At 50.0% G+C, this 12363-nt stretch overlaps 1 protein-coding gene across 1 annotated transcript; it reads left to right on the top strand.

Annotated features, from left to right (window-relative positions):
• Positions 1-289: 289 nt before the first annotated feature.
• Positions 290-9772, top strand: GFI1 (growth factor independent 1 transcriptional repressor). The gene is made up of 6 exons (XM_088524520.1): positions 290-520; positions 592-754; positions 5305-5720; positions 5811-5948; positions 7296-7461; positions 9502-9772. Exons 1-6 carry the CDS (start codon positions 380-382, stop codon positions 9678-9680), a joined length of 1203 nt encoding a protein of 400 aa, XP_088380646.1. The 5' UTR covers positions 290-379; the 3' UTR covers positions 9681-9772.
• Positions 9773-12363: the final 2591 nt, after the last annotated feature.

A 12363-nucleotide genomic window follows, 5' to 3' on the forward strand; every position in this document is an offset into this window, starting at 1 on the left:
GTCCGAGCAGCGAATCGCCCGTTCCGCAGGCGCCGCTGCTGCCCACTCAGAGGGGGCGGAGGGTGCGCAGCCCCTCGCGGCCCTTGCCCGGGATCCCTCCGTCGGGCCGGCATCGTCCGCCCCGCGGGCACCGCGGGGGGGTGAGGGAGCGGGGCGGCGGCCGGAGCCACCTGCGCGTCGCCACCTGTCGCGCCGCCCCCCCGGGCGAGCGGCCCCTCCCGGCCGGCGCCCCCGGCCCTCACCGGCGCTCTGGGCGCCTCCCCGGCAGGTCGCCCCGCCGCCGCCGCCCCGCGGGACACTCGCGGGTGACGCTCGCTCGCAGCCGCCGCGGCGCTGGGAGACACAGCGCGGGCGGCGTGGCCGCCGAGGCAGCGGCACCATGCCCAGGTCCTTCCTCGTGAAGAGCAAGAAGGCGCACAGCTACCACCAGCCCCGCGCCGCCGACGAGGACTACAGCCGGCGTCTGGACACCGTGCTGGCCCACATCTGCGCAGGTAGGAACCCCGCCGGGGCGGGCAGCGCCGCGGGGCAGGCCCGGGCCCCCGGCCGCGCTGAGGGTGCCCGCTCTCCGCAGACGGCAAGATCCCTGAGGCCGCCGCCGAGCCGCCGCCGGGCCGCTTCTCGCCCGAGTCGCACCTGGCCGAGGCCGCCGATGGCACCTCCGAGTCGGCGCCCAGCTGCGAGGGCAGCGTCTGCGACCGCGCCTCGGAGCTCGAGGACTTCTGGAGGCCGCCCTCGCCCTCCGCCTCGCCAGGTAGGACCGCGGCCTCCGCCGAGCTGTCTCGCTGGGCGCGGAGCCCCCATCGCGGAGGAGCGGAGGGGACAGATTTCCCCATGCAGCCAGCGGGCTCGTAGATCTGTCTCCTGCTCTCAGGCTGCCCTTCGAGCTCGTCTGCACCGCTAACGGGAGCAGTGGCGGCTTGCAGGAGACTTGCAATGCCTAGGGACATTAGTATTATTGTTTCAAATTAACTGCTAAGACAAAATTATGTTTTCAATGTACCGGTATTTGCCTACAGGGTCCATCTGTCACAAAGTTTAGCGGCTTTTCTTTTCTTTTCTTTTCTTTTCTTTTCTTTTCTTTTCTTTTCTTTTCTTTTCTTTTCTTTTCTCTTTTTTTTGTAAGTCAGTAAATATATTTATTCGCCTATCTATACACCTGTAGTAAACAGCATTGACCGTGTGTTTGTTCTACCTGCTTGACGTGTTCCCGAACTCCCTTTCAGGATATTTCTTGCCTCTCGTCTATAAAAAGGATCTCTCCCACTTTTTTTTTCTTCCTTTCTAAAAAGGCATTTCTGAAAACCATTTGAAAATAATGGCGGTCAGATTTAAACACCCCAAATCCAGGAAACTCACACTTATGGCTGCAGCGCCTGTCTCTAGCTCCCTCGTCCTGCCTTTGATGTGGTTGGAGCAGTGGGAGATGCTGTCCCCAGTTTGGCGTGAATACTTATCTCGTTTAAAAATACAACGCTGTCGTTTTATAACGAAAATGTGTGTGTGTGTATATATATATATATATAAACAAAACATTTTACTACCTTGGTTAAAAAGTGGCAGCTGGAAAAAAAGAGCAATTTCTGTCTTAGCAAGGGAAAAATTTTCTCAGCTTTGCAAAATGACAGTGGACACCAGCAAACAAATACATTGTCCTGTTTCTCCACTGATTCTCCTACTTTGTCCTTATAGTAACCTTGCATATCAAACGTTTGCTGTAATGATGTGGATTAGCATTTTTAAAGACCCTCCTCTCCTTTAGAAGCCCAAAAACCCTTTGAGCGGACGATCAAAATCGTCATTGCAACCAGCCACGGGACAGCTTCAGTCGGTGCAAATGACAGACGGCACCAAATGCAAGAATGCAGCCGTCTCCGGTTTGCTAATATTTCTGCACAAAATTTAACAATGTCTTTTATTTTTGTACCTAACGAATTTGCACTGCTCCTTTCTACTACAATTTCTGGAGGGCAAAGAAACCATTCTCAGGAGGTGTCCAAAAGACACAGATGGGAAATGGAGCAGGTAGTTAGCAGGACTGCTCTGCCTTACCTCCCCGCTGCTGTGGGATTTATTAGCCCCCTGACAACCATCCCGTTACCTAGGGGAGGACATCCTGGCAAAATGAGAGCAGTGTGTGAGATTCCTTTTTTTTTTTTTTTTTTTTTTTTTTTTTTTTCTCCAAGGGAGAGGCATCCTGAAACTATCTGCACCCCTTTACTGGGGGAAATGGGCAGGAAGGGACTCACAGCCTTCGCAGGAAAGAGGTTCATTAAAGGAACCTCGTTGCCTCGGGAGGGTGCCGCTGCATTGACCATCAAGGCAGTGGTAGTGGGCTTAGATAGTCAGACTCTCTCCCACAGCTCCTGCCAAACCCTGCCTTCCAGCTGCCTTGCCACATTCAGTGTGAAGCTGGAATTTGTGCCTTGGTCACTTCAGCAAGGTGCCCTGGTGTGATTCTGGATTTTTATGGTCATGTGTCTGGGTGGAGCACAGTTTCTGTGCTGCATCAGCAAGGGCAGATGAGAAATGATGTTTCTATATCATGTTCAGAGAAGGCAGATACAGCTAATAGTGCTTACTGACCCCTCATTCCACCATGCAGCCTGTGCCCTTTTCACTTCTGATGCGGCACGAAAGCCAGATGTCGGGGCTGTCTGTGAGCACAGCGCCGAACAGGGGAACACGCGCAGTCACTGCAGCTTTATGGTGTCATTAACATTCTACATACTTTTTTGACTCCATTAGTGCAAATTGCTTTGGCATTTAACCTCACTTTTTATGCATGTCTGTAATCACACACGTTTGTTTAGACAGTAGAAGCCTTAATAGTGGTGTGCAGCAGTGTATTAGAATCTCCCGAGTCTATCAGTGCTGCAGTGCTGTGAGAAGTCTTGTTCTGGGTATAATGGAGTTGTTGTAAAGGCAGCATGATGTTTTGTGGTCTGTCTGTGGAGGAGGACACCTGAATCTTTTTTTTTACTGTGTGTACCAATCTGTTCTGATTTTCAGTTTGGGTTGAGCCTGCCTTGCCTTCAGAAAAAAAAAGCGGTGATGTTTGTTCTCCCACAGTGATCTGTGTAAGGGCTACACGGACTTGCTAAGAAGTGGCAGGGACAAGTTGACTCTCTCTCCCGTCTACCCTCCCTGAGGACTAGGCACTGCAGGAAGGCAGACCCAGAAGCGTCTCCTGCCCAGCAGAACGGGAAAGTGGGGTTTGAAAGTCTCCTTGGCGCTGGCCACGGGCTCACATGGCTTGAGCACGCCCTTGGGAAGCACAGTGTGAGTGCTCGCCTCGCACTCGTCCCTGTAGGTGCTCTAGGGTGCGCGAGGCGGCTGAACCCGCGTGCGTGCAAGCTGATCTGTTGTGCAGTGTGCTGCTGTGTCCGGTGCTGCCAATTCCAAGGGCTCAGAAATCAGGTCAGCCTCCCCTTCCTTCTCCTTCAACCAACTGACTTAGAAATCAAGACTGTAAGTAATACCTCATGGATCTTTTAACTCTTGTATTGGAATATATAGGGTTTATGTTCTCACGCATTTTTTCAGTCTGGGCTAGAAGTTGTTTTCGGGACGAAAAAATAGTTACAGCAAGAACAAACAAACAAAAAGCCTGGGGCCTGATGAAATTGTACAGTTTCAGAGCTGGGGCTTTAAGATAGTTCTGAGTCTTGCGATAAAATCGTGAGAGATGGCAACTCTGAAACTGGTTGCAAAGACACAAGATAGATGATGTGACGTTGACCACAACTTTGCAGTCAGTGCAGAACAGGAAAAATCATGCTCAGCACCATGTCAGCTAATTTGATTTCATCGCTCTGTTCAGATGTCCCAGTTGGTATGTGCGCCTATATTTCCATTTGAACAACTACTGATTTCAATAGAAGAATTTAAGATTCTGTTAAGATCTGAAACTATGGAAAATATAGAGAACAGCCAAGTCAGTGCTTCAATTTCCCCTCACTTTCCACTCTCTCCCTCATCCCTCAGTGACCGTCCACCTCCCTAGAGAAGTGGCCTAACACATTGTGCTTCCCTCCCTCTCCCACCCTTGGTTATCCTGGTGTGCTGAGGGCTCAGGAAGCCATGTGAAGCTGACCAGGAAAGAGTTGTGGGTGTGCAAGTTTGAGAGTAAGGGAGGTTGATCTGGTAGCCTAGGTTGTAAGGAGGCCAGTATCTCTGTGAAGGGCATCAGCACTTCAGCAGTTAACTAATTCTTCTTTTCCTTGGTTCACTAATATATTTGCCCAGTGGAGACATTTGACTCTCCATGCTGCTGCCCGATGTGATGATGCGAGAAAGCAGAGCACCTCAAATGTTAATCAGAGTGTCTGTCAGAAGTGGTTGGGATCTCGTACCTCACGTTGCCAGCACAGCTCTGCTTTCTCCACGCAAAGCTCCCTGAGTGTTTGTGCCTTTAGACCCTGTGTTCCTGCCACTGCTTCCATCTCCTGCTAAGGCCCCTCCAAGTGCGATTCCTTTCATGGTGCCCGCCACATCCATTGGATGCCCTTGCCAAGGGAGGCCCTGGTTAGAGCCAGCTGAAGCTATCTGAGCAGCTTTTGGGATGTCCTGGTGGGAGCTCGCTTTGATTATGACTGCCAGGGGCAGCCTTTTGTGTCTTTAATTTTTAAGGTAGCCTATACCAATGATTTTCATAATGTTTTTCTGAAGCTGAAGTTTTGGGTGCGTTCAGCTTCTTTTTTATTTTAGGGAAGTTCAGAGGAATCTGGAACAACTAGAATTTTCTTTCAGATGAGGACTGATTTTTTTTTTTTTCTCCCCCTGAAAAGGGAGGCATGGAATCCAAACACCTCTGAAGCTGTTCTCTGTTTTGGCAATGCTGTAGTATAATTATGGACAGTTGTGAACCAAGTTCACAGACTAGATTTGGGCATTAAGTTGTGCAACAAGTAGTTTTAAGTTCTTTTGAAAGGGTAAATCTCAGCACCCTTACTCCTAGCACCTCTGTAATGTCATTTCTACATTATGGATGGGTGGAACCTGCATTGCAGTTTGAACGCTTGGACTGTCAATGTTGATGCCCATTTTGGAGTACTGTAGATATACTTCTCTGAGAAGCTGCAGGTAAACGCAAAGAGGGCTGAGACCAAGTTGTTCAGGATCTCAGCAGTGAGATCAGTGTTTCCCCAACTTGGCAACCAAAACTGATGCAGACAAAATCGGTGGCTGCGTTTCATAATCTGCCTGGGGCAGCCCGTGCTCAGGTCGGGGTGCTGAGCTAGCTCTGTCTCGTGATGGCTGGTGCACTGGGAAGCTCTCGCTGATTCCCGTGTTCTCCTACAGCCTCGGAGCGATCTGTGTGCCCGTCGCTGGATGAAGCGCCCCCCTTCTCGGTGCCCTTCAAGCCGTACGCCTGGAGCAGCCTGGGCGGCTCTGACCTGAGGCACCTCGTGCAAAGCTACAGGTCCTGCCCGGCGCTGGAGCGAGGCTCGGCCCTGGGGCTCTTCTGCGAGCGAGGCTCCGAGCCCGCCCTCTACAGCGCCGAGTGCAGCGCCTCCCTCGGACTTTATGGCGACTTCGGCTCCCCAGGCCCGGGGCTTTTTGAGAGGCCTCCAGCAGCAGCACCGGGACTCTACACTGACTCGCAGCCCGGACTGCAGCAAGAGAAGGGGCCAGGTGGCATCAAAGTGGAGTCAGATCTGCTGTGCCGCCCGCTGCTGCTCGGCACTGGCTCTTACAAATGTGTCAAGTGCAGCAAGGTACGGCCTGCTTCCTGCTGCGCCTGGCGCAGCTCTTCCCCACGCTCTTTTACCTGGCCAGCCTGATCCCTGTGTGCTCTCTTCCATCAGGTCTTCTCCACTCCACACGGCCTTGAAGTCCATGTGCGCCGCTCACACAGTGGCACGAGGCCCTTTGCCTGTGACATGTGTGGCAAGACTTTTGGCCATGCAGTCAGCCTGGAGCAGCACAAGGCAGTGCACTCACAGGTGAGAGTCGGGGCAGACTGCCACAGTGAGGGGCACGGGGCCAGGGCTGGCACTGGAGGGACCTCGAGGGCAACCACAGGGCAGCAGACGGGCATGAAACTGAGCAGAGGAGGAAAGCGTTGCAGGGCCGCGGCAGCAGCTGTGGGTAAAGAACATGGTGGCAGGCAGCGGAGAGGGCGGGAAGCTAGTGAACAACAAATTGAATATCACGGGCTTTGTTTCCACTGCCCAGACATTGTATGTGTCTGTATTAAGCAATGGACACTTTTGGCACTCTAGAAGTAACAGATAATAAATAATAAAATTTTACTGTCAGGGCTGGAAATTGAAGTGAGAATATGGACTTTTTAATGACTGAAGCAGCACGCTGTGCTTTTCTTTGAGCCAGGTCTTCTCAGTTCTTCTCCTCCCCTGCCCCCAAAGAGGTGACTCTTTGCTTGTTTGTAGTCACTGTGTCTATGCAGGGAACATCTGAACGCCCAAGCAGGTACAGAGCACAGACTTCATCCGTCTCGACACACTCTGAGTCACACACCAAAAGAATATGGTAGTTAAATTTGGTAGGAGGATTTGTAACATTTTCCACCTGCTGATATTGTGCCATATTTCCTCTTCACCCACCCACTTGGCCTGGCAAATCTTCTTCCTCAGATTGGCCTCGGGAGGATAGAGTTACCGTGATGTTTGTTTGCTAACTGTTTTATTTACAAGGGCATGAATGTGCAACAGCAGAGCACACAGTGAGGGGAAATATCTCATCACCTATTAAATAGTGGTGAAAAGAGCAGCACTGCATATTAAAGCCACGGAAAGGAGAACATATTAGGGAGGGCGCATAAAAAGCCAAGTAAAGGAAGATGATTATGTGAAAGCATAGCAGGAGAAGGAAGGTGTGATGGGATTTAAAGGATGGAAGGAAGAAGTGAGTTTATGGTGGAAGACAGTGATGAGGAAAGGAGCGTGTGAGGGGGAAACAGTGAACTCAGTGCATTTAGTTTGATTTGTCAATATTTTTTTTTTCCTGTATGCATTAAGCTATGGCTCTTGGGTTCCCAGAAGAGCAATATTGTCCCGAGCCCCTGTTGAAAGGTGCAGGCAGCTCTGCATGGTCAGGGCTGTTCCAGCCGGTCTGCTATCTCCAGGGCAGTGGAGCACAGCACTGGGAGAGGGTGCACTAACTTGCTACCATGTGACCGCGTTATGCCTGTGTTGGTGTCTCCTCAGGCTATGCGCTCTCTCTGGAGAGGGAAAAAGTGCTTCCTACAAAAATGATGGCTGCCTGGTGGCTTGCTGTGGTAGCATCTCTCACATGGTGTAACGTGCATGTGTTTGGGCTCCTCTCTGCAGGAACGAAGCTTTGATTGCAAGATTTGTGGCAAGAGTTTTAAGAGATCTTCTACCCTGTCCACCCACCTTCTCATCCACTCGGACACCCGGCCCTATCCCTGTCAGTACTGTGGGAAGCGTTTCCACCAGAAATCCGATATGAAGAAACACACTTTCATTCACACAGGTCAGTTTGCAGGTGCTGGTGCTGGGCGGCGGGGCTGCTCTCTGGGGAGGTCTCTCCTGCAGTCCATTCCTTCTCGGCTGGGGCAGTGCGCACATCCCCCCAAGGCCTCTCACTGCCTTGCTGCAGTTTGCTCTGTCTGAGCTCTGCTTGTGCAAAGGAGGATGATTTGAATGTGGTTTCATGAACCACAGCTGCTAAATAACCAAAATCCTCGCAATCCAATCAGTGTTTCCTTAATAGGATCCACCATTGTTTATTCAAAGGGCTTTTCTGTAGGACCATTTCTAGAGTATTATATTCATGTGGCCTTGATTGTCCCGGGAAATGACAGGTGAATTTGAGTGCAACATCTCCTTTTGCTGGCCCTGCCAGTTTACAGTAGGAACCCCAGGAGCCTCCTCCTCTAGATCAAACACTAAACTGGAGGACCCAGGGTCCCACTCTTAGTCTAAATATTTGTTCAGAGATTGATTGTGCTTCCACCCGGACCTTCCAAGCAAATGGCTGCAGTTTGATACAGAATGAAAGGAGAGGTGCAGAGTTATCAAGTTTCGTTGTCTGCAATAAACATGAAATCTAATAAAGTGCAGGTGAATCACTGTAGGAAATTGTTTTGAAAATGCTGTTCAGTGAGAAAGCAGGTTTATCAGAGATCTTTATAAGTAAATCTTGCCTTTCAAATCAGTGCCATTGATGTTTAAAAGTAATGAGAAATGTACAACCTGTGTGAGATGCAGAAACATTTGTAGGCATAAAATAGTAATAATGGTCAAAGCCAAGGTTCACGTGACCAAAATTCTGTTTCCTGACAGTGACCGGTAGCAGGTATCAAGGGACAAGTATCAAAATAACCTATACATAAGAAAGATAGCATTATTACTATCTCTGAGTTAAGTATTTGATTTTTCTAGATCGTAAGCAGTGAAAAATAAGTTTAACTTACTTATAAAGGTTCTCCACTATATGTTTGTCAGATGAAACTGAACAATCTAGAAAGTAAAACAAAAAGTTATTTGCCTGGTAACTTGTTCAGATGAGACTTGATGAAGTAAAATTTCAGCCAAATTCTGAATTAGTCACAAGTTATTTTGGTGTGAGATCAGAAACTGCCCCTGGACTTTTAAATTTCTAATATAAAACCAGGTCCTTAACTGAATCATAAATCCCTTTCACATGCAACGTATTCTTGCAGATTGAGCCTCCAGCATGTTTTGCATTACCTTATGTTTAAAAAAAAAAGATTTTCAAATGCGCAGAGTGTTTGTTGTTCCAGCTGAAGTCAATGGGCTCTGCAGGTGCAAAGCCACTCTGAAATCAAGCTTGGAAAGACACACGTGTTCTGTGGTTCTTTTATCCGTTATTTGGTAATAAACAGTGTGAAAATGCACTAAGATCTGCCCCCATAGATGCCAGGGTGTTTTGCCACTGACCACTCTGTAGAAGTTCGAAGCTAGATTTATTCCTGTTAACTTTATTTGTCTGCAGGACTTCAGGGCTGGCTTAGGTTGGGGAATAGAAAGAAGAGTGGATCTCTAGATGAACCCTGCCCCTCACTCAAGGGACCTCTTATTTCCCTTGGGGACAGGCCACAGCTCAGTGGGTCCAGCTTAACAACTGCCATCTGCCTGACCCACCTACTCCCATGGTGAAGCCATAATAATATTGGGCAGTCAGCATGGCCTGGGATTTTTCCAAATCCTAATGCTTCTAGGACCAAAGCCAATCTAAACCCTTTAGGGCCCCACGGAGCTAATAACATGTTCACGTGTGTCTTGTGAGCACTCTGTGCTTCATGCTGCACCAGTACCAGACCAGGACAGTGCTGGTGCTGCCAGGTGCAGGGCCGCTCATCTGCAGAGAAGGCCCAGCTTTGGCTTTGGGGCTACATGTTTTTAGCAAGAGTGACTTGCCTGGTGATTACAGAGGAATCATTTTGCTTAGCTCTGGGGCACAGAGTGCATTTCCTGTTTTTTCTGTGCCTCTAGGCAGCATATTGCCTTTTTAACACCCTCTCTGCTGCCCTGCATCTTCTCCCTGCAGGTGAGAAGCCCCACAAGTGTCAGGTGTGCGGAAAAGCCTTCAGTCAGAGCTCCAACCTCATCACCCACAGTCGGAAGCACACAGGCTTCAAGCCCTTTGGCTGTGATCTGTGTGGCAAAGGCTTCCAAAGAAAGGTGGATTTAAGGAGACATCGGGAGACACAGCATGGCCTGAAATGAGTCCCAGCTGCAATACAGAAAGCACCTACAACACTATGAGAACAAACTCCCTTGGCTTCCCCGCTCAGCATGAGCCCTGTCTGTAGCACGGACCCTGGCATTATCTTTCTGACCAGGACTCCACAGAGAAGGGAAGAGAACAGAGTTATGTATTGAAAGCTCAACCTGAATGACTGTGCAAGCGGAAATTAGAGGCTGGGGTTTCTCTCTCTCTTCTTCTCTCTTTTTGAAATAACACTGGAAAGTAAACCTTTGAAACATGAAGCCTGATACTCCAAATACGGATAAGCTACGAAATATATGTGAGCTGGAAAGTCTTTCACCCATGGCCAATATGAAACCCCTCAAGTTTTCAGAATCTCAAATTACCTTGCAGGGAAACATAGGTGTAACAGTGTTTACATGAGAGTTGCCCAGCATTCAGTGAGGATGTAGGGAGTGCTTGCCTCTGCTTAGGGTCAGTGCTGAAGGGCTTCATTCTTGGTTTCCTGTCAGGGAGACCTGGAATAGAGAACTAAACTGTGCAGCCTGATATCATGTTCCTTTCCAAGCCAAGAGACCAACTTGGGCCTGAGCCTGCTCTCACTTACTCTGGCATAAATCAGGAGTTGCACTGACAGAGGGAGGCCCTTTGATCCTTCCAGGGCAGTTTCTTGCTTTCTGTCTATGCAAGGCCCGGATGTATGAGGCTAGTTTTGAGGCATGAGGGAATCGCATCTTGCTCCATCCACTGGGGAAAGAGAAGTTTGTGAACGACTTGACTGGGTAAGCCAGAGCAGAGAGTTATGCCTTATAACTAGAAACCCATCCAACAACCACCTCTCCTGGCTGAGGAGAGCTGGAGCACAGGAGGGGGCGCAGACTGTCCAGGATGACTATTGACTTCCATGCTCTGAGCTTGTTACAAATAACTGGGAAATAGCTACCCAATAGGCTTACGTGTATATTTGTTTTTGTTTTTCATTTTTTAAAGGGAAACTCACCTGAGGTGGGCAGGAATCATTATAAAAGTTTAATTGACTGAATTTGCCTTAAATGACCCTGCATGTACCTCAGTTAAAAAAAAAAAAAACTGTTTTTACTTTGTTGACATGTTTGTAAATGTCCTTATTTAGATTTTATGGAGTGTCTTATGTTTATTGGTACATATTTATTGGAATAATGTTTTAAATTAATAAAGTATTGAGGATCATCCACTGTGATTTTTATTTAATATGCAACTTCAATGTGCCTCTGCAAACTTCAACCTTTACAACCCTACAGCTGCAGTATCCACGGAGGGCAGGCAGGCGAAGTGCAACTTTCACAAGGGCTCAGGCAATTAAAGAGCATGAATGTCTCATTTACGTGTCTGACTCACATTGGTTTCAGTTAAAAGGCTAACTGCTTCTGCGGGCTGGGAAATGCTGTATCTGAATACATTGATTACATGAATACAATGATTAGCACCCTGAAAGGATTCAGGGACGGGATGGCAGCATACGCCTGAGAACTAGACTGCCCAAGGAGCCGCACTCAGCGCAGGAAGCAGCTGAACATCGTGCCAGATGAAACGTCTGCGCCTGGGAGCTCGCGGGGCCACCTGAGCAGCAGGTGCCTCGCATACGCGTGCGTCCGTTGGGACTCGCAGCGCGGCCTCCTGCCCGGGCGCCCTGGGAGCAGGGCTCGCTCCAGCTGGCAGCCGCGGCCGCGCAGAGGGAGGCAGGAGGAAGGCAGCGGGTCCTGTATCCTGCTCCCAGCCGAGCACAGCCAGACAGCCTGGGCGTTGGGCTGTGTGCGTAGCCCTGTGTGCCCACACGGCATACGCTCTGCCTCCCAAAGAGCAGCTTGTGGTTGTCATTGCCTGAATCTTCCTCTCTCCCTCTCTCAAACCCCATCAATATTTTAATGCTTCATGCAAGAACGTGAGCAACTCTAGGGCTGTGAGCCCTACGCTGGGGCTGGGCCGTGAGGGCTGGTGCGGTCGTGTGTCGTTTCCCGATGCTTCTGCTTTTGGGCACATTTGGGAGTTTTGGCCGCAGCTACGTCTCTCAAGAGGTGACCAGCACTGTTGCTGGTGGCTGACTGAGCCCAAGTTGTACTGCTGCTCAGCCTAGGGTTTTGGACAAACAGAAAAGTGGTACAAAATCTCAGAGGTTTGTGGGGCTTGGGGATCAGCATGAGGGGATGTGCCCCATCCTGCGGGGTTCATTAGAACTGTGTGGATAATTGGGGAGGGCTGGTGGAGTCAGTGGTGGAGCAGTTGCCGCTGAGGAGCAAGTGGGTGCTGTAGGTCAGCCTGGCTGCTGCTGGGATGTTTTATACATATTTCATGGGAAAGCTGTGGCTGGAGTGAGTGGGCTGTGTGGCCATGGGCTGACAGCAGCCCCAGTGTCTCTCTGGGTGGGGGGTTCCTGTCAGGTGCAGCTGCCACACTGCAGATAGGTGCCGGCCTAGGGGGCCTGAGGGGCCTCAGCTAGTGCTGCTCCCCTTAAGAACATGGTAGCCAAGTGTGTGGTTATCCCCCTTGCCCCCAAGTGACTTGTTTTTAAGCCTCTGGGCACCTGTTTTCCCTCAGCTGTTACTTGGGGCCCAAACCCCCTCAAAGCTGCCCTAGGAAGGAGCCATGTTGGTCATGGCTTCCCTGTTCTGGCTGCTCCCCATTCGTCTGTCTGTCTGTCTGTCTGTTGTGTGTGTGAGGCTG

The sequence above is a fragment of the Tinamus guttatus genome, unplaced genomic scaffold (assembly GCF_059628265.1).
Source record: "Tinamus guttatus ecotype Peru unplaced genomic scaffold, ASM5962826v1 Tinamus_guttatus_pri_ptg000211l, whole genome shotgun sequence".
In the NCBI taxonomy this organism is placed as follows: Eukaryota; Metazoa; Chordata; class Aves; order Tinamiformes; family Tinamidae; genus Tinamus; species Tinamus guttatus.

Coding starts and splice junctions, on each gene's coding strand:
- GFI1 (XM_088524520.1), top strand. CDS start 380: ATGCCCAGGTCCTTCCTCGTGAAGAGCAAGAAGGCGCACAGCTACCAC. Junction 521..591: donor ACCCCGCCGGGGCGGGCAGC/GCCGCGGGGCAG, acceptor AAGATCCCTGAG/GCCGCCGCCGAGCCGCCGCC. Junction 755..5,304: donor CTCGCCCTCCGCCTCGCCAG/GTAGGACCGCGG, acceptor GTTCTCCTACAG/CCTCGGAGCGATCTGTGTGC.